We start from the raw sequence: 22808 nt of genomic DNA on the forward strand, positions 1-22808 counted from the left end.
CTTGGTAATCTTATCCAATCTAATAGCTTTAATATCAAGTTTATGCTAAGGATTCCCAAATTAAATCCCCATCCCAGTCCTCTTTTCCAAACTCCAGATTCATATTTTCAATTGCTTACTTACAATCTCCACTTGCATGGCCAGCAGACATCTCAAACTTGACATATATGAGATTGGCCTATGGATTTTTGCCCCACCTTCAAAACCTCTACTACCCATTCTTTTCTCTATATTGGGTGATGGCTAATCCATCCTTTCAGCATCTGAGGCCAAAAACCTTGGACTCATACTCCACTTCTTTCTCAAACTTTACTTCTAATGGATTGACTTGTAGCTTTCAGTGATAAAAATCTGACCACTTCTCATCACCTCTACTGCTAACATGTTGAACTGAGCCACCATCATCTCATTCTTGAACTATTCAAATAGCTTCATAATATTTTCCATTTTCTTGTTCCTTATAGCCTGTTCTGTTATCCTTTTAGTAATTACTAAATACAGCAAAATTTGAAGTAGAGCATTTGGTGTGTCCTGATGTGAAACAATATGAAATACAGGGCACCATTTATAAAATATTCTTGCCCCAGATAATTAATTTGTGTCAGTTGAAGGCTATACAGTTAACTGGTTCCAGGAGATAGCAGGATTGGAAAAATAAGTTAAATGACACCTTAAGGCAGTGGTTCTCAACCTTTCTAATGCCGTGACCCTTTAATACAGTTCCTCATGTTGTGGTGACCCCCAACCATAAAATTATTTTTGTTGCTACTTCATAACTGTAATTTTGCTACTGTTAATGAATCGTAATATAAATATCTGTGTTTCCCTGTACCTCTCTGCCCACAGCCCTGCCCTCCTGTAGTTCCCCCCTCCCCCTCTCCCCTACCCCCCTCATAGCTTGCTGCCCTGCCCCTCCTGTAGCTCTCCGCTGCCCACTTGTAGTTCGCTGCCCCACCTTCCTGCAGATCCATGATCCAGTCATTACCCGGTCGATCGTTATGCCTCACAGCGTAATGAATAATTAGCATATTCCTCTCTTATTATATAGGATTTTTTAAAAGTATTTTTGTTATTTATTTATTTATTTATTTATTTATTTATTTATTTATTTATTTTGGAGAGAGGAAGGGACAGAGAGAGAGAGAAGGAGAGAGAGAGAGACATGAGAGAGAAACACTGATTGTTGCCTTCCGACCAGGGACTGAACCTGAAACCTGAGTATGTGCCCTGATCAGGAATCAAACCCATCACCTTTTGGTGCACCAGACAATGCTCAAACCAACTAAGCCACATCAACCATAGCTTGAACTCCCTTTTGATAACTTTTTTTGGGGAGTAGCCTTTCAGAGATTTCTATTGGGTTGCCTGCCATAGATTTCTGATTAGTGGGAATTTTTATGTCTATGTTTTGAACTGTAAATTTTATATTAGAATATCTTTTTAGCGTGTTACTTTTTTTCTGTACATCTGTTGCAGTTTCTAATTTATTTAGATTTCTATGTGTTATTTGTCACAAAGTTATTCTTATGTGAGTATTAATATTACTACTTTTGCATTATGAAGTATTCTTCTTGGATTCATTTAATGCTTTTTTGGGCCTAAATTCTCCCTTATTGCCTATCACTATTTGCTTTTTTTTCATTTACTTATTTGTTATACAACATTCACCTCCCCGACCCCCACCCCCACCCCCCTGAATCTTTCTTTCACACATTTTTTTTTTCAGCCTTTCTGTTTTAGGTATATTTTTTACATACAGTCTAGAGTTGGGTTTTGCTTTGTGAGTCAGTCTGAAAATCGTTTTTATTTAGTAGACAAGTTACATCCATTTACATCATTGATGGGACTGGTATGTTTCACAGTGTCAGATTTGTCATTTTATTTTATGATATAGTTAGTGTGTATTATTATGTGATTTATTTGCACTTTTACCTCCTCCTGGTATTAGAAAAGTTGTATTTTCATTGTAGTGATTTGTATTTTTGTTCTAGGGTTCTTAATCATTCTTTATCTTTTTTAATTTGATGCTTCTGGTTTTGATTAGTTACCTCTAAAATTACCCTCTGATTACTACCTGTTATATTCAGAACAATAAAAAAAGTCACCTTTTCCACTCCTTTCTACTCTCATGTATTTTTAGTTGTGTCTTTTCTGCTTTGCCAAATAATATAACATTTATGTACTTATATCTAGTTGTATGCCCCTCACCTCTGTTTTAGTCTCAGATCTATAACTAAATGTGTTCAACATGTACTGCCAGTTCTTTTGCAGAAAATTTTTCAATCATTGCCTAATTGGATCAATCTCCTTATCTTAAGGGAAATGCTTTTAGCTTTCCCCTGTTGAGTATTATATTAACTGTGGGTTTGTCATATATGGCCTTTTGTTTTTTACATTTTTAAAGAATTGTTAAAAAAATAAAAGGAATTGTGACAGAGATCATATGTCACCCACAAAGCCTAAATTATTACTGTCTGGCCCTTTATCAATAAAGTTTGCTATTCCTGCTCCAGAGCCTTGATACTTGGAGGATAGTTTGGCTATACCATCCTTGGCTTACACATTTTTTCCCTTGAGTTTTTTTTTTTTTTAATGTTGCTCTACTGATGTCTTGTTTTATGTTACTATTAATAAGTGTGACACCACCCTGATTCTTTTTCCTTTGTAAACGAGCTTGTGTGTTTCAGTCAGGAAGGCCAGAGGATTTCTTTAATGTGTAATAATTTTACCAGGCTGTATCTCAGTTGAGAATTCTAGATCAAGTTTTTCTGGATACATAGTGGGCTCCTTCAGTATGAAAACCAGGATTTCTTTTGTTTCAAGAATGTTTTCTAAAAGTAGAAAATACTTTATTTGTTTGAGAGAGAGAGAGAGAGATTTAGCTGCCTTCTATATGTCCCCTACTGGGGATCGAGCCTGGGACCTGGACATATGCCCTGACAGGGAAACAAACCAGCAACCTTTCTGTGCATGTGATGATACTCAACTGAGCCACAGTGGTCAGAGCTAGAAAACACTTTATTTGTTTGTTTGTTTGTTTGTTTTTTTAATCTTTATTGTTGAAAGTATTATCATGTCCCCCTCTTTCCCTCCATTGACTCCTTCTAGCCCATCCCCGCCACTGCCCCAGGCTTCCTTCACCACCCTATTATCTGTGTCCAGGGTTTACGCCTATGTATATATACAGTATATCACTTCCCACCCACCCACCCTTCCCTAGAAAACACTTTATTTTTTTAAATCTTTATTGTTGAAAGTATTACATATGTCCTCCTTTTTTCCCCATTAACCTCCTCTAAGAAAACACTTTAAATAGCAGAATCATTCCATTGTTGTTTTTTCTGAGAAAACACAATTAAGTATTATCTTTACCTTTTATAGCTGTTGCTTTCTCTCTGACCTATTTTACTATAAATATTTAATTTTACTATTAAATATTAAAATATTTTACTATATTTTTGTGTGCTACACTGACAACTTTAATGTGTAAACACTTTAAATTACATATCCTATCTAATAAAAGAGTAATATGCAAATAGACCATCACTCCAAGACACAAGATGGCCGCTCCCATGTGGTCAAAGATGGCTTCCCCCATGTGGACACAAGATGGCCACCTCAAGATGGCCTGCAGGGGAGGGCAGTTGTGGGCAGTTAGGGGTGACCAGGCCAGCAGCGGAGGGCAGTTGAGGGAGACCAGGTCAGCAAGGGAGGGCAGTTGGGAGGGATCAGGCCTGCAGGGGAGGGCAGTTGGGGGCGACCAGGCCTGCAGGAGAGGGCAGTTGGGGGGTACCAGGCCTGCAGGGGAGAGCAGTTGGGGAGGACCAGGCCTGCAGGGGAGGGCAGTTAGGGGTAACCAGGCCAGCAGGGAGGGCAGGGGAGGGCAGTTAGGGGTGACCAGGCCAGCAGGGGAGGGCAGTTAGAGGTGACCAGGCCAGCAGGGAGGGCATTTGTGGGCGACCAGGCCTGCAGGGGAGGACAGTTAGGGGCAATTGGGCTGGCCAGGGAGCAATTAGGCGTCAATCAGGCTGGCAGGGGAGTGGTTAGGGGGTGATCAGGCTGGCAGGCAGAAGCAGGTGAGCAGTTGGGAGCCAGCAGTCCTGGATTATGAGAGGGATGTCTGACCGCCCGTTTAGGCCCTGGTGGGATCAGGCCTAAGCAGGCAGTTGGACATCCCTCAAGGGGTCCCAGATTGGAGAGGGTGCAGGCTGGGCTGAGGCACCCCCCGCCCCACCGCCGTGCATGTATTTCATGTACCAGGCCTCTAGTTAAATAATAAATATGTAAATAATTAAAGCAAACAATATTTAATGTAAACTTTACACACAGACCCCGACACATTTATTTCTAGAGCTGTCATAGATGATTAGACAAAACTAACAACTGTGCTGGTCTAAATTGAAGCAGAAAAATATAGCTAATGTGAAGCTTTAGGTCCAGTTTCTCTAAATTGTTATTACTAGTACTAGAGGCCCAGTGCACGAATTCATGCACAGGTGGGGTCTAGCCAGCCCACCCCCTATCCTGGCAGATCAGGGCCGGGCCTGTCAGGAGGAGGAGATGGCGGGAGGTTGGCCAGCTGGCCTGCCCCGATCAGGGCCGGGCTGACTGAGGGGAGGGGCCGTGGGCAATTGGCTGGCTGGCCCTGCCCCAATGGGGTGGAGGAGGCTGATCATGGGTCAGCGGCCGGGAGAGGGGCCATAGGAGGTTGGCCAGCCAGCCCCACCCCAGATTGGTGTGTGTGGGGGGGTGATCGGGAGTGGAGCTGGCTTGGGGGAGGGGTCGTGGGCCGATCAGGGTGGTAAGGGCTGATCAGGTGTGGGGCTGGCCGTGGGGAGGGGCTGTGGGCAGTGTGCTGGCCAGCCCCACCCCTGAATGGGGTAAGGGGGGCTGATCGGGGACCAGTGGCCTGGGGGAGGGGCCATGGGTGGTTGGCTGGCTGGCCCTGCTCCTGATAGGGGTGGGGGGGCCTGATCTGGGATGGGACTGGGCAGGGGGAGGGGCTGCAGGAGGTTGGCCCGCTGGCCCTGCCCCCTATTGGGGTAAAGGGGAGCTATCAGGGGTGGGGCTGGCCAGGGGGAGGGGCTTCAGGAGGTTGGGCAGCTGACCCCGCCCCCTATTGGGGTTGGAGAGCAATCAGGGGCTGGGCCGGACGGAGGAAGGGGAGGTTGGCAGGCTGGCCCCACCCCGCATTAGGCGGGTTCACTGGCCACAGTGGGCGTCATAGCGACTGGTTGTTCTGGTTGTTCCGGCGTTCTGGTCGCTGGCTTTTTATATATTTAGGTTATTACTTTCAAAATTAAACTAATTGCATATGTATGGAAACATTATAAGAATAGTACAAAGAACTTCCATATACCTTTTAACTTCATCTAGATTCAACATTTGTTAACATTTTACAATATTTGTTTTTTCACCTGTCTACTTTTTTTTGAATTAAATTGCAGACATCATACTCCTTTCTCCTTAAACATTTCTGCCTGTCTTCTATGAACAAGAATTTTCTTTTACCAACCACAATATAATGATCAAATTCAGAAAATGTAGCATTGATGTAATATGTAGAGTCCATATTTTATTTGTCAATTATCCCAATAATTTTCTTTGTTTCCTAGTGCAGAATCCAATCCAGATTCACATATCACATTTAGTTGTCATGTCCCTTTAATCTGGAACAGTTCCCCAGATTTTCTCTGCCTTTCATGATTTTGAGAGTTGTTCTCTAAACTATCCCTCTATGTGGGTATGATGTTTCCTCTGGATTATTCTCCCCACACACACACATGTTATAGACATATCTTTTTCTGCCTCCTTTAGTTCTACCAATTACCAAAAATAGACACTTATTTTCATGGGTGGATTGTTCACAACATAATAAGCTTCTTTTATATTTTTTGTTTACATTGTTGATCATATTTAGTTTTCATGAATCAATACTGAAGAATTTCAATAATTTAGAATTATATAAGAACAACAAATGGGTTCATTGAAAATTCTTAAATTTACAGTTGGAATAAATATTTTTTATCACTGAGTAAATACTTAAAAATAACTCTGTATAGCAAAATACAAATCATGGACTTATAAACCATCATATCTAGTGTAAATCCAGCATTAATTACCAATTACATTTTTCTAAAGCATCTATAAAACTTTAGCATGGAGAAATGAGGGCACTGTTTCTGTTTGTGAGGGTTTTCCTTTATAGTGCTGTCTTGATGTTGACCTTTCCTGCTGGTTCCTTCCCTAATAATAGCTCACTGTTGGATTATATGGAGACTTGTGAGTACATAAAGTGAGAAGGTAAAGAACTAATTGTTAGAGAAAGATGAAACAACCTGAGAACAAAGGGGTTATTAAGTAAGTTTAATTTCAGGGAAGATGGGGTGGGATAGGCATGGTTGGAAGGATTATGCTAAATATAGAAACAGACCTACATGAAACACACAGGAATATAATGTGCTAATTATGTAGCAAAACATTCACCTCATTTAGCAGTATTTTAACTTCATGGTTCTCACAGTTACAGTATTTTCATCCCTATCAATATAGGTAACTGTTAGCTTATAAACTCTGAACATCATAATTCACATTTATTAATATTTGGAATATGTGTCAAGCTCAAAGGCTGTTGCCCTTAATCATATACATATTTATGATATATTTTTTCCTTTACTTTTAATTACCATTTATCCCCCTATATTTTACTATTTTCTTTATGTTTCATATTCTTTGCCCCTTTTATTTCTATTCTCCATTATCCTTACTGTATATTTGGTCATATCTCTTCTTGGATAATTGCTAATTTATTCATTTCTGAGACAGTTTAGTTTTTTCTGTAATTTCTTCTGTTTGGCCAACTTCCATTTTACATATTTCTATTATTTTTACATTTTTATTCTGAATTATTAATTTATTATTTATGATATTTGTTAATATCTGCAAAAGCTTACTTAATTATAATTTATTTAGATTTAGAAGTGTTAAGTTTTTCTCTGCTTTATGGCTACCTGCTTTGTTTTGGTTTAGTTATCAATTTTGACGGTTTTTAAAAATTAACTGGATGCTAGATTCTTTTGTAGATGTTGTTCACGTTTACTTGTGTTGGATTTTCTTTATCAGTAATAACAGGTGTTCATAGGAACAGAGTGGTATTTTGGTGGCTTTTCTGCTTAGGTTATGAGCGCCCTCTTCTGTTGACATGGCAAAATGCAGTTGGGGGAAGGGGGTCTGTTTTCTTTGGGTGGTTTTATTTTTTTTTTCTTTTTTTTTCATTTATTAAAAAAAATAATTATTATTTATTTATTGTTGAAAGTATTACATATGTCCTCCTTTCTCCCCCATTGACCCCTTCCAGCCCACTCCCTTCCCCAGTCCCAGGCCTTCACCACCCTATTGTCTGTGTCCATGGGTTATGCTGTATTTTGTTTTTTGTTTTCTCGCTACTAATTTTATTCCACAGAGCTCTTATCTTGGCCACTTTCTTCTTTTCTCTTACCATCTAGGCCCAAAGGGATACCTCTCATTTTTGAAGCATTTTCCTCTCAGAAGCTATGTCTTCCCATGATTACCACCTCTAGCCCCCTACATTCTATAAGCCCCTTTCTTCTACATTCCTTATAGAAAGTGTTCCAATTTACCAGATCAGATCTTACTGTTTCTGTACTGTATTTCCAGACAAAACTATGGTTGATGTTTACTGTGTTTGTCTGCTCATAGTTGTTAACTGATGGTCTTTGGCGTCAGTTCAGTGCCAACAGGAATATCCAATTAGGGCTGTGGTAAGAAGGAAACTTTATTCAGAGCAAAACAGCTCAATTGTGATACATCAGGGCTGTATCCTGGGGCCAGGTCCCTGTCCAAGTAGACTGCTTTGCTCTGCTCCTTGCTGTTCCACTCTGCTGTGCTCTGTTCCTTGCCAGTCTGCTCTGCCCTTTGTTGGTCTGTTTTGCTTTGCTCTGGTGAGACATCTTCTGTTTTAGCTCAGCCAGGAAAAGTCTTCCTTCAGTCTTAGCACTTTCCTGATTGGTGAGAATGGAGCTGCTGTGATTGGTCTGTGAAGATGTTGATGGGGGGGCAGGGGGGGGAATATAGCTGAGCAGCTCTGATTGGATGGGGAAAGCCTCAGTCCTATTGGTTGAAATAGGATTCCAGAAACTCCCTTATAAGGGCTGGCTCAGCTGGCAGAAACTGCAGGCAGGCAGTTCAGTGCAGACATCTCCATGAAGTGCAGTTTGTGTGAGAGGCCCCTGTGTAGAATTGGCTGCTAGGGTCTGTATTTTTAGAATGTGAGCCCAGTTAGCCATTAGGAGCCCTTCTTAATAGGTACCTTCTTTATCAGGCTCAGGTAGTTCTCTCTAATGTATAGTCACCTCCAACTCAGATCAGTTGTCGGCTCCTGAACACACTATACTGCTGGTCTAGGGCAGTGGTCGGCAAACTCATTAGTCACCAAAGCCAAATACCAACAGGACAGCGACTGGAATTTCTTTTGAGAGCCAGATTTTTTAAACTTAAACTTCTTCTAATGCCACTTCTTCAAAATAGACTCTCCCAGGCCGTGGTATTTTGTGGAAGAGTCACACTCAAGGGGCCAAAGAGCTGCATGTGGCTCGCGAGCCGCAGTTTGCCGACCACGGGTCTAGGGTGTTTATTTCCCCACTTGCACACAAATTAAAGCATGTGTAAATTAAAAGGTTCTGCGTCCTAGTTAATCTGTAGACATAAATTATGGTTGGTTTTATTTGCTTCCTTTTTATAGTAGTTGGGAGGATGCATGGAGAGATTCTAATTTAAGCAGTTACCATTATCCTGTGAGAACCTGGCTTTTATAAGTTAATAAAATAAAATAGCATAAATTTGAAAAAGAATAATCAAACAAAGTAGTAGTAATGGCTTAATAAAGATTAAGTAGTACCTAATAATTTACAGAAGTAAAAAAAACTAGCAGAATTAAAACAATTCAAGATCTATAAAGTGGCAGTGGGAGAAACAACATCATTGGAAAGGCTTGAAGTAGTTTATCAAAAATGGGCTGAGCCCAGCCAGTGGTTGAGCATCGATTATGCACCAGGAGATCATGGTTCAATTCCTGGTCAAGGCACATGCCCAGGTTGTAGGCTCAATCCCTAGTGTGGGGTGTGCAGGAGGCAGCCAATCAATGATTCTCTCTCATCATTGATGTTTCTCTCTCTCTCTCCCTCTCCCTTCCTCTCTGAGATCAATAAAAATGTATTTAAAAAATGGGCAGAAACACAAAAATCAGGAAAGATAAAGGTGATACAAATACAGAAGAGAAAATATATGAAAACAAAATGTATGCTAAACTTTGAAAATGTGATAGACTATCCAATTTTTAAGCAGATATAGATGATCAAAATTGATTCAAAATGGAAAAAAAATCACTAGCCATCTTAGAAAAAAATATATATATACACTGAGTGGCCAGATTATTATGATCTCTGAACGCATAATAATCTGGCTACTCAGTGTATATCCTATATAATAAAAGGCTAATATGCAAATTGTCCCCTCGTTCAGGAGTTCGACCAGCAGGTAGGCTGGCCAACCACCCATATCCCCTCCACCTGGCCAGGTTGGCTGGACCCCACCCATGCACGAATTCATGCACTAGATCAGACATCTTGGAAGGAAATCATGTTTAAAAAGCAATATGGATTTTTTAAAATTAAACACACATTTCTCATATTTTTAAAAAAATACATTTTATTGATTTTGTACAGAGAGGAAGGGAGAGGGATAGAGAGTTAGAAACATCAATGAGAGAGAAACATTGATCAGCTGCCTCCTGCACCCCCCCCCCCCCCCAATTGGGGATGTGCCTGCAACCAAGGTACATGCCCTTGACCAGAATCAAACCTGGGAACCTTCAGTCCGCAGGCCAACGCTCTATCTACTGAGCCAAACCAGTTAGGGCACAATATGAATTTTTAAAAATTTTACATTTGGAGTCACTGTGTATAATGTCCAAGTAATAGTGGAATAGAGAAGCTATAGCACAAGAAAGAGTCTATAGGTGGTATAAATACATATAAGTAAAAAAAAAAAAAAACACCATGTAAGTAAAAAAACCCAAAAAACATTGCTATTGTACATTATCAAATGCTTACAGATGGGGGGAAAATAATGTGTCACCACACCAAATCTTACTGATTTTCATGTTTTCTTTCAGATAGGTAAAAAAGAGTACATCACCTTCCCAGCTCTTATTGATTTTCCTTCACTTCCTTTCCAGGAATAACTGAAATCTCTTTATTACAGATTGAGAGTAAGTATGATGACACCATAAGTATAGATGATTCTGTGAGATAAAGTTAAATGATGTTAATGGGGAATTATTGTATAATGAGCAACAAGTTTCAGTTTGGAAAGTTTAAAAAAAAGTTCCAGAAATGGTCCTAACTGGTTTGGCTCAGTGGATAGAGAGAGCATCAGCCTGCGGACTGAAAGGTCCCAGGTTTGATTCTGGTCAAGGGCATGTTCCCTGGTTGTGGGCACATCCCCAGTGGGAGGTGTGCAGGAGACAGCTGATCGATGTTTCTCTCTCATCGATGTTTCTAACTCTCTATACAAAATCAATAAAATATATATTTTTTAAAAGTTCCAGAAATGGATGGTGGTGATGGCTGCATAACATTGTAAATGCCATTGAACTGTACACTAAAAATGGTTAAAATTGTAATTTTATTATGTATATTTTACTAAAAAAAGTTATGTTATTTTAAAATATATAAATTTTATGTTAATTAGAGCATATGTTTAATAACTAAATGATTTTTGCTTTTAAAAGTATAATTTAAAATTTACATTTTTTTCATGTAAGATTTAAGTATAATAACTTTGGGGCCAAGATTTACCAAAAGAATTAAACCAAGACATATAATTACTTGATCTTTACCTGATTTTACACATATATATAAATGCAGATGGGACATACTGTATTCTTCACATATATGTAAATCCCCTTATGTATCACTCTTAGAAAGTGAAATGACTCCTCATTGTTTTCCATAGGGGCAAATACTATATTGCAGGAAGAAAAATAAAATTTGGGGTAAAATTTATTCTTCTTATTTAAGCACTTTTAAGTTTTACACACTATATTTTAGGAAATGAACCATTTTTTAGCTTTTAGAGATTGATGAATATGGGTTATAATATTTTAGGAGAGAAGATTATCAAACAAATTAAACAAGTAAAGGAAGAAAGACAATATCTGGAAACAATAAGAAAAGAACTAATATCAAAGCAATATCATGGTAAAGTTTATTACATATCTTTTATCACTATAAAAAACTTAAGTTTTACAGAATTTATGCTTCTTAATACTTTCTATTTTACTGTTATTGTTTAAATGGTACACTTGATATAATTTAATACAGAAAACATGAAATCATTGTTCAACTCTTTATGTAGGGTGTTTTTAAATTAAAATTCAAGTATTTTTCATAAATGACATTCATTTATTTATTCATTCTTCTATTTGTTTACTAAATAAGTAGTAAGTACTTACTGAATTTAGCTACTGTTAAAGGGATTGAGGAGATACTAATAGGCAGGAACAACTTTGTCCCTGCCCTAACAGAGCTTATAGTCTGATGGGGAAATGATAATCAAGTTAAGTAATGATGCATCCTGATGAATACTATGATAAAGGAACTATAGAACTCTAGGCATAGGATTACAGGATAAGAACACCTAAATTAGATGGAAGAGATAAGAACCACTTCCCGGAAAAGATGTGCTAGAATTTAAAATGTGTCTACTCTCAGACGCAAGCCTTCAGGTTTGTTTTCCCCTCTGCCATCCACATCTGCTTCTCTTACCTTCTTCTAGCCTCTTCTTCCCAGTTAACCTGGCTATTTCTTACTAATCATTCAATCTCAGTTTAAATATCATTTCAGAAGCCTTGATTTCCTTAGTCTCCTCAAGGTGCTTAGTTTTCTGATATATGTGTCTGTCTGCTTTGCTAAAGGGAATGAATGAATGAATGAATGAATGAATGAGAGAATTAGGTAGGAGAAGTAGGTAGTTTTCTTGCAATAGAAGTAGTTGTTAGAACTGGTGGAAGTGGAAAATGAGTCAGGGTGGAGAGAGTATAGGATAATGGTTTGAGAGATGTTAAATTATTTTAGAGTCCTGCATTTTGGGTTGTACTTGAGAATTATAAGTGTAACAGGTTTATATCGAATTAACTGGTTTTAGGATTCTCAGTTTACAGCAAAATTATTGATTCCATACAAGAATTGACTGAACATTATAGACAATGTCAGGAGATATTTCTGAAAGTTTTATCTCTTCATATTAAAATGTTATCCTGGAAGCGCTGGCAATGACTCAGCTTTGTTGTATTTTAAATGAGCAATTTTATTAGACAGATTCAAACAATGGACTAGAACTCAAAAGATTGATTCTAATACTAGATCAATCTTTTGCATAAGTACACAAGTTATTTCTCCTCTTTGTGCCTTACTCTCTCTGTTTATAAAATGAGAATCATCAATCACTTTCTATTTCAACAGGAATATTTCAAGTTTAAGGCATGTATCAGCCATCAAATATTTTTTTAAAATATATTTTATTGATTTTTTACAGAGAGGAAGGGAGAGGGATAGAGAGTTAGAAACATTGATGAGAGAGAAACATCGATCAGCTGCCTCTTGCACACCTCCTACTGGGGATGTGCCCGCAACCAAGGTACATGCCCTTGACCGGAATCGAACCTGGGACCCTTGAGTCCGCAGGCCGATGCTCTATCCACCGAGCCAAACCGGTTTCGGCTCAAATATTTTTTAAGCCTACTATGTGCTTCATTTCCCAGCATTGTTTTAAATATTAAGGATACAGCATTAAATGAGACTCTTCCCTTAAGGAGCTTGCTTCTAAAGGGGTGGGGAGCCCTAACTGGTTTGGCTCAGTGAATAGAGCCTCAGCCTGTGGACTGAAGGGTCCCAGGTTCCATTCTGGTCAAGGGCATGTACCTTGGTTGCAGGCACATCCCAGTAGGGGTGTGTGCAGGAGGCAGCTGATCGATGTTTCTCTCTCATCGATGTTTCTAACTCTCTATCCCTCTCCCTTCCTCTCAGTGAAAAATCAATAAAAATATATTTAAAAAAAATAAAGGGGCAGGGAACAGGCAATAAACAAATAAGTAAGACAATATCAGCTGCTGAATAGAACTGAGAATTCAATTGGTTTGCCCTAGATCCGTGGTCGGCAAACTGTGGCTCGAAAGCCACATGCAGCTCTTTGGCTTCTTGTGTGTGGCTCTTCCACAAAATACCACAGCCTGGGAGAGTCTATTTTGAAAAAGTGGCGTTAGAAGAAGTTTAAGTTTAAAAAATCTGGCTCTCAAAAGAAATTTCAATCATTGTACTGTTGATATTTGGCTCTGTTGACTAATGAGTTTGCCGACCACCGCCCTAGATGGCTTGGCTCAGCGTTGGCCTGGAGAGTAAAGGGTCCCAGGTTTGATTCTTGTCAGTGCCTGGGTTTCGGGCTCGATTCCCAGTAGGGAGCAAGCAGGAGGCAGCCGATCAATGATTCTCTCTCATCATTGATGTTTCTATCTCTCCCTCTCCCTTCCTCTCTGAAATAAATAAAAAATGTAAATAAATAAATAAGTAAATAAATAGTGATGGGGCAGGAGAGATACTTTAGCTAGGGTTTCCAAGAGCAGCATTTCTGTGAAGATATTATTAAGATTTAATTATTAAGGTGGCAAGTATGAAAAGAAATAGAGGGAAAAGAGCAGGAACAGAAGGTACACTAAATGTGAAGGTCTGGAGATAGGGATGAGCTTTCAGTCTTAGGACCTAAAATAAGGCCAGTGGCTGGAGCGCAAAAAATTAGGAGAAATGTACAGGGAGATAACATCAAAAGTTCAGCAAGGAATAGATGGGTCAATTCAAGGAGTTTGGATTTTATTCTAAATTAGGTTAGAATCCATTGGAGGATTTTTTCAGGTAGGGATTCACATGATTTTAAAATATTTTAGAAAAATCAGAATAACTGGCTTATGGAATAGCCTGGGACGAGAACAGAAGCAGAGAGACCAGTTACAAAGAAATGCCTACTACACAAAGCATAAATTAGATACAGGGCGAAAATGAAAATTTTGAATTAAGTTCCCATATAGTAACTAATTTTAATCAAATCACCATATAGAATTTTTTAATATGGGGTTTACATTTCTTTGCTAATCTGAAAAGACAAACATGAACATAATCTGGTATGCTAGCATGTAGTTTGTGTTGCTGTTAAGTTTGTACTTAGAATCTCATCAGTGCCAAAGCAATTACCTAGCTGGCAGAGTTAAATTTCTAATTAAGGATCTCAGGTTGAGAAATTCTATCCCACACAATTTTGGGGATATAGTTGGGATAATTTCGATAAAAGATTTATCAGAATCAGCTGATCACAAAATATGTTGTTTTGGGGGATGAAAAAATAAGGAAAAAAATCTGAAAAAGTGTGTTATGCCTCTTTCTTTCTCATAGTTATAACTAGAGGCCCGGTGCACGAAATTCGTGCACGAAGGGGGGTTGTCCCTCAGCCCAGCCTGTACCCTCTCCAATCTGGGATCCCTCTTACAATCCAGGATTGCTGGCTCCCAACTGCTTGCCTGCCTGCCTTCCTGATTACCCCTAACCACTTCTGCCTGCCAGCCTGATCACCCCCTAACCACTCCGCTGCCAGCCTGTTTGTCCCCAACTTCCCTCCTCTGCCAGCCTGGTTATCCCTAACTGCCCTCTCCTGCAGGGTTGATCACCTCCAACTGCCCTCCCTTGCAGGCCTGGTCCCTCTCAACTGCCCTCCCTTGCAGGCCGGGTGCCTCCCAACTGCCCTCTCCTGCTGGCCATCTTGTGGTGGCCATCTTGTGTCCACATGGGCGCAGGATCTTTGACCACATGGGGGCAGCTATATTGTGTGTTGCAGTGATGATCAATCTGTATAGTACTCTTTTATTAGATAGGATAGAGGCCTAGTACAGGGGTGGGGGCCAGCTGGTTTGCCCTGAAGGGTGTCCCTGATCAGGGTGGGGTTCCCTTGGGGTGTGGGGTGGCCTGAGTGAGGGGCCTGTGGTGGTTTGCAGGCAGGCCACGCCCCCTGGCAACCCAAGCGAAGGCCCTGGTATCTGGAATTTATTTTCCTTCTACAATTGAAACTTTGTAGCCTGGAGCAGAGCCAAGCCTGGGGCTCCCTCTGAGGCCCGCAGCCATTTGTGTTGGGGTTATAATTGAAACTTTGTTGCCTTAAGCGGGTGGGCCCAGCCAGAGTGTGTGGAAAGCTTTGCTTCCCCTGTTGCCAGCAGCAACCCTGGCCTGCTCTCTCAAGCTCCATTCCGCCGCCATTTGTTTGAATTTGTTTACCTTCTATAATTGAAACTTTGTAGCTTGAGTGGAGGCTTAGGCCTGCAACGGCTGGCAGAAAGCTTGGCTTCCTCTATTACCTAGGAAACCTTGCTCTCTGTGGCTGTAGCCATCTTGGTTTGGGTTAATTTGCATGCTCGCTCTGATTGGATGGTGGGCGTGGCTTGTGGGTGTGTCGGAGGTATGGTCAATTTGCATATTTGTCTATTATTAGATAGGATTATAAATAAAAGTAATGAAAATAAAAAATATGTGCATTTTGCTATACATGGTATTTTTAAATACAGATTTTCCAGAAATAATTGTAAGCGTAAAGAAAAACTTGGTTGTGGTTTTTTGATTTATCACCATTTTACTATATTTGTAGATAAGTACTTTTATCCTATCTAATAAAGAAGGAATATGCTAATTGACCCTCATGCCGTCGCAAAGATGGTGGTGCCCATAGCCAATAAGGAGGGAATAGTCTAATTGACTTCCCTGCCCTCAAAGATGGCGGCACCCACAGCCAATAAGGAGGGAATATACTAATTGACTGCCACGCCCTCAAAGATGGCAGCACCCATAGCCACAAGATGGCGGTGCCCAGTACCCTCAGCCCCCCAGCCGCCCAGGGCTGGCCAGAGGCACGGGCAAGCCTTGGATGGTGGCTGCCCAGCCACCCAGGGCCGGCCCAAGGGATGACCAAACGACTGAACAAGCGGGCTGCGTGGGGTGACCAGGCTGGCGAGGGAGCCGTGAAGGGCAACCAAGCTGGCAAGGGGGGCAGTTGAGGGCAACAAGACCAGCAGGGGAGGGTCAGTTGAGGGCAACCAGGCCAGTGGGGGGCAGTTGGGGGGGACCAGGCTGGTGGGGGTGTGCATTTGGGGGCAACCAGGCCAGCATGGGGGGCAGTTGGGGGCTACCAGGTCGGTGGGGGGGGGGCAGTTAGGGATGACCAGGCTGGTGGGAGGGGGCAGTTAGGAGCAACAAGGCCGGCAGGGAGGGGGCAGTTGGGGGCGACCAGGAAGGCAGGCGGGTGAGCAATTAGGAGCCAGTGGTCCAGAATTGTGAGAGGGATCCCGGATTGGAGAGGGTGCAGGCTTGGCTGAGGGGAACCACCCCCCCCCCCCATGCACGAATTTCATGCACTGGGCCTCTAGTTATTTAATAAACATTTCGCTCTTAGTTCTGATTTTCTCAGGGAGGAAGTGGAAGGGAGTAGAAGAGTTTAAATAACTGTAGGGTCCTTTCCAGTTTTAAAAGTTTAATCCTTTAGTCAGACTTACACTATATATAGCCTTTGCTTTTTTTATAGCCTGTGGTAGTTGGAAGGAAAAATACTTTGAAACAAAGGAAGTCACAGCATCATTGGAAGAGGTTTTAACAAAACATCAAGAAGATTTAGAACTCTATTATAAAAAAGTGCTCCTGCAACTTGAAGCCAGGGAGGTCAATATGAAACCAAAGAATATGGCAAACACCACAGACTCTAAGGTGCTACTAAATGTGTTTACATTCTATTAGAGATGTTCTATTCAAAATATTTGCTTTATAATTGTTAGTATTGTTATATTTAGGATGATTTGGGCTATAAGTGTAGTAAAACAAATCTTGACTTGTTAACAATAAGAAAATTCATGATCTTATGTAATGGGTGCTGAAGAGATACAATAAACAGCTTAATAATGTCTTTAAGGGCCTAAGTGCTTCTGGGATTTCCTCACTATTTTCGAGTGTTGGTTTCCCTACAAACCTGCTTTTCCCCATAGTAGTAATAGAATTGCCAATGGCAAGGAAGGCTATATACCTCCAAACCAAGAGAGAACCTCTTCCAAACACATCCTATCTAATAAAAGGGTAATATGCAAATTGACCATCTCTCCAACACACAAGATGGCTGCCCCCATGTGGTCAAAGATCCTGTCCCCATGTGGACACAAGATGGCCACCACAAGATGGCCAGCAGGGGAGGGGCAGTTGGGAGGGACCAGGCCTGCAGGGGAGAGCAGTTAGGGGCAAACAGGCTGGCAGGGGAATGGTTAGGGGGTGATCAGGCTGGCAGGCAGAAGCGGTTAGGGGCAATCAGGAAGGCAGGCAGGCGAGCAGTTGGGAGCCAGCAGTCCTGGATTGTGAGAGGGATGTCCAACTGCTGGACATTGGACATCCCTTGAGGGGTCCCAGATTGGAGAGGGTGCAGGCTGGGTTGAGGGACATCCCCCCCCCCTGTGCACGAATTTCATGCACTGGGCCTCTAGTGGGATATATAAAACTTTCCCTTTAGCTTGGTGGGAGATAACAGACCTACTGTGGACTGATAATACCTACCAGGGAATGCTATGTGCTGACTTAGGCCAATTATGAACAACTCTGTACCTGAGGGTAGGGCCACTTTCTATTATTGTATGGGAGATGAGCACATGGTGAAATACAGTGGGGAAAAACAGTATTTACTACATTCCTCTTTTTATGTGTGGGGAGGTTAATAATATAATTTTATAATTTCTTTAGAAATACAATAATCTAAAATTATTGTATTTCTAAAGAAATTATTAAATTATATTCCATTTTGTCAATTTATTTTTTCTTAAGATGGTCTTGGATATTGAAAAACCAGAGACATGAAGTTTATTTTTAAAAATATATTTTTATTGATTTCAGAGAGGAAGAGAGAGGGAGAGAGATATAGAAACATCAATGATGAGAGAGAATCATTGATCGGCTGCCTCCTGCATGCACCCTACAGGGATCAAGCCTGCAACCCGGGCATGTGCCCCAACCAGGAATCAAACTGTGACCTACTGCTTCATAGGTTGATGCTCGATCACTGAGCCATGCCGGTCGGGCCCAAAAATATTTTTATATGTTAATCATGATTAAGAGTATGGAGTTAGACTTGATGAAATATTAAGTTTCCTCATTTATATTTTTCCAATTTAATCAAGATATAATTGACATATAACATTGTATTGGTTTAAGGTGTACAACACAATGGTTTGATATATGTATATACTGTGAAAAGATTACCACAATAAGTCTAGTTAACATCTATTGTTTCACAGTTACATTTTTCTTGTAATTATAACTTTTAAGGCCTACTCTCTTAGGAGCTTTCAAAAATACAACACAGTATTGTTAACTATAGTTACCATGTTGTACATTACAACCCATAACTTATTTATCTTATAAGTAGAAATTTGTACCTTTTGGTCCCTCTCCTAGTTCCTTTCTCCTCCATGCCTGGCAACCACCAATGTGTTTCTCTGAGTAAAAGTATACTGTTTTAGATAAATTTAAAATATAAAATCCAAATTGTCTCAAGTAATGCTTTATCCATATTAGGAGATACTTTTCTTTACCATAACTGATACTTTTTGTCTTAAATATAGGGTATTTTTTTCACAAAGGCAGCTTGAATTTTTAAATAATTTCTTCGTTGACCATTATACCTCATAAACTTTTTGAACAAAAATAATAAAAATATTTCTTACATTAAATAAGTGTTCTTGAATTAAATAACTTTTCTTATATAAAATATATGATTTTATTATTAAATACATTAATTCTAATCTCATTCAGCTAACAAAGCATTATGCCAATCTCTAAAACCTTGCTAATATCTTAAACTCAGCATATTCCTTTCATATTAATAGTCGTTGGTGTTTGTGGTACTAATTTAATAGTAACTTTTATAAATATTTATTTTTTATTTATTGTATTATTTTTATAATACATGAATTATAGTAGTAGAACAAAAGAGAAAGCAGTCCCTAAAACTGAAGAAATCTATAGATTAATAGTAATTTAATCCAAAGCAATAAGTTTATTTTATGGAATAGGTCATTTTCATGATTTGCTTCTTGGTTTTTGTTATCACATCGTAGTTTATGTTAGCAAGGCAGTTAAAAATAAAAATGCATAGGTGTTATCCTTAATAAAGATATCTTACTATACCTCATACAGAATTCCCTTATAATCCAGATCACTGAAGTACAGCAAGAAATTGACCAACTTAAGAGAAAATTGGTTACTGAGAAAATGAAGCACATCATAGAAGCTAAGGTAATTTGCATTTCTCCTGATTATAACATTTATCTTGAAATAATTTTGGTGTTTTAACTTTGGATGTTGCCCTACCCAGTTTGGCTCAGTGGATAGAGCATTGCCTGCAGACTAAAGGGTCCCAGGTTTGATTCTGGTCAAGAGCATGTACCTTGGTTGCAAGCTTGATCCCTGGCCCTGGTTGGGGTGCATGCAGGAAACAACCAATCAATGTGTCTCTATCTCTGTCTCCCCCCCTCCCTGCCACTACCTCTAAAAATCTATGGAAAAATATCCTCGGGTGAGGATTAACCAAAACAAACAAAAAACAAAAAACGTTGGGTGTCAATAGCATAAGGATAGTAAGGATTGACTCATTAATTATTATTATTATTATTATTATTATTATTATTATTATTATTTTAATCCTCACCTAAGGATATTCTTCCATTGATTTTTAGAGAAAGTGGAAAAGGGAGGGAAAGACAGAGAAAAATATCAATGTGAGAGAAACACATCGATTGGTTGCCTCCTGCTCACACCCAGATGAGGGCCTGGGATGGGGAGAAGCCTGAAACCAAGATACGTGCCCTTGACCGTGCCCTTGACCAGAATCAAACCCAGGACCCTTTGGTCCACAGGCCAGCACTCTATCCCCTGAGCCAAACTAGCTAAGGCAAAGTTTGACTCTTAAAATTGTTACCTTAACAACAAAGAGCACATGTGAAAAAAATTTAAGAATAACAACTAAATCCTGAAAAGATGCATATAATATCAAGGTCAGAGTAAAACTCAGTAAAATTCCAGTAAGAATTAAAGGGAAAGGATTCTGTGCATTAATACAAAGGCTCAGTAAAATATTTTAAAAGAAATAGTTTTCATATAATTAAGTCTGACAAACCACTGAGCTTTCTGAGCTCCCATTTAATGTTTTCCCCCTCTCTTGGGTAATTTTCTCACTCTCTCTGGTTATTTTCATTTGTATACTTATATGAATGCTCTCAATTCACCTCTTTATCAGAAATAGCTTTATGACAGAATAATGGCCCCTTTCCAGAATCAGCACTGTCCAGGAGAACCTTTTGCAATGATGGACATGTTCCAACCCTGCTCTGTCTGATATGGTAGTCACTAGGCGCGGAAGGATATTGAGCACTTGAACTGTAGCTTGTGGGTGACTAGGGAATTGAATTTTAAATTTTATTTAACTTGAGTTAATTTAAGTAGCTACATTTGGCAAATGGCTAATATATGCACAGCACAGTTCTAGATTCTTTTCACTACCGGCAATCTCAAGGCTAATTCTTGGCTCAGCATTGAGAAGCTTAAAACTTAAAACACAGAAAAGGGAAAGGGCAAAGAACCATTTTTAACAATATATGAATATTTAGCATTCTTATATAGTATGTACACACACACACACACACACACACACACACACATAAACCCAATTTGTTCAATTAATGAAAACTGTGTATTCAAAAAAGGAGACAAAACCAGTGTGGAAACTTTCACACTAAGGATAGTTGGGTGGGTAAAAGACTAATAGAAATACCTCCAGAGCCTTCAATCACATGTCGCGATGCTCTTTTCTTTTGGGAAGCATACACATTAGATCATATCGTCTTTGTATATTTTAACCCAATATCACTCACTTATGAATGGTTTTAACTCATATTATAATTACTAGTACAAAAAGCAGGAAAGACTAAGAGGAAAAAGAGAACCAAATTTTGAGTTTACGGATTGTGGGAAGAAAAATCCTATGTTTAACCATAGTGCTTAATGGTACATAGTAAACATCATTATTATTTATTATTGACTAGAAGCCCAGTGCACGAAATTCATGCACAGGGGTGGGGGTGTCCATCAGCCCAGCCTGCACCCTCTCCAATCTGGAATCCCTCTCACAATCCAGGACTACTGGCTTTCAACTGCTCGCCTGCCTGCCTGCCTGATTGCCCCTAACCACTCCCCTGCCAGCCTGATTGATGCCTAACTGCTCCCCTGCCGGCCCGATTGCCCCTAACTGCCCTCCCCTGCTGGCCCGATTGCCCCTAATTGCCCTCCCCTGCCAGCCTGGTCATCCCTAACTGCCCTCCCTTGCCAGCCTGGTTGCCCCTAACTGTTCTCACTTGCAGGCCTGGTCTACCCCAGCTGTCCTCCCCTGCAGGCCCGATCACCCCCAACTGCCCTCTCCTGCTGGCCTGGTACCCCCCAAAATGCCCTCCCCTGCCAGCCATCTTGTGTCCACATGGGGGCAGCTATCATTGACCACATGGGGGCGGCCATCTTGTGTGTTGGAGTGATGGTCAATTTGCATATTCCCTCTTTATTATATAGGATTTCTGAATAATTTACCTCAAACTTACCTGTAAGATTTAGAATTAAGGGGCAGAAAACCTAGCCTGAGTTTGTTGCAACCATATTCAAGTTAGAATAGCATAAGCAGTGCTTCTCAAAGTTCAGTGTGAGACCATCTGGATAGGGCTGGGGTGAAGCCTGGGATTCTTCATTCCTAAGAAGCTCCAGGTGATGTGAATGCCTTGGTCCACAGACTATACATGGAAGAGTAAAGGTAGTGGCACCAGGTGATTTGAGTTTGAATCTTGGCTGCATCACTAGTTTTATACCTGGAGCGAGTTACTTAACTTCTAGGCATCTCAGTTTGCCCAGCTGTAAAAATACAGATAGTAATAGTATCTGCCTTCATTCAATTTTTGATAGAATCAAGGAAGTTAATCCATTTAGAAGAGTACTTGCCACAGAATAACACTATTGTATTGCTTAAGTACCTGTTCAGTTTCTCAGGGCTGGGATTTAAGTTTTGTTTTGTTTTTTCTGTAATTATGTTTTTGTTTTTTACTACCTCTTCCTGAGAACAGATTTTGAAGCTCTAGCAAAAGATAAAAATATTTTTCTCTCTAATTTTTTAGAAGAGTTTAATCTTATTATGACTATATGCTAATAAATGAAATTATTTGATAGTTTATCCAGCAGTAAATAAGCATGCTTATTCAACAGGACTTTTGATCTATATATATTTAATGTATTAATCCAGTGTAAGTGTTGAAGTTAACTTATAAAAAAAAACCCACACCTTTATTTAAATGACAATTATGTAATCCTACCTAATAAAATAGTAATATGCAAATTGACCACACCTTCGCCACGCCCACCAGCCAAAACCACGCCCACCAGCCAATCAGGGTGACTATGCAAATTACCCAACAAAGATGGTGGTTAATTTGCATACGCTGAGGGAGGGAGGAGTGAAGACTGAAGACAACTTAGAAGGAAGAGGGAGGAAAAGCGGAAAGCAAGGTGGCTGCCAGAGGGAAAGCCCGGGTGGGGCGGGGTGGGGCGGAGCAGGGCGGGGCGGGGCAGGGCAGGTGG

General features: G+C 40.1%; 1 protein-coding gene across 11 annotated transcripts in view; it reads left to right on the forward strand.

The window, feature by feature from the left end:
- SPATA1 (spermatogenesis associated 1) overlaps nucleotides 1-22808 on the forward strand; it is a 43235-nt gene that overhangs the window by 10313 nt on the left and 10114 nt on the right. For 5 of the 11 annotated variants that reach the window (XR_008557034.1, XR_008557038.1, XR_008557032.1 and 2 more), the window contains exons 4-7: nucleotides 10193-10288; nucleotides 11187-11279; nucleotides 16690-16868; nucleotides 19353-19433. Coding sequence is in view for 3 of the 11 variants with exons in the window: in XM_054721200.1 (XP_054577175.1) it covers nucleotides 10256-10288; nucleotides 11187-11279; nucleotides 16690-16868; nucleotides 19335-19433 (404 nt within the window). In the remaining 8 variants the exon portion in view is untranslated. Of the gene's footprint in view, nucleotides 1-7945; nucleotides 7962-10192; nucleotides 10289-11186; nucleotides 11280-16689; nucleotides 16869-19334; nucleotides 19434-22808 lie in introns of those variants that run through there. The other 6 variants (XM_054721200.1, XM_054721202.1, XM_054721201.1 and 3 more) reach the window with 4 other exon arrangements.

Source organism: Eptesicus fuscus, chromosome 9 (genome assembly GCF_027574615.1).
Source record: "Eptesicus fuscus isolate TK198812 chromosome 9, DD_ASM_mEF_20220401, whole genome shotgun sequence".
Taxonomy (NCBI): domain Eukaryota; kingdom Metazoa; phylum Chordata; class Mammalia; order Chiroptera; family Vespertilionidae; genus Eptesicus; species Eptesicus fuscus.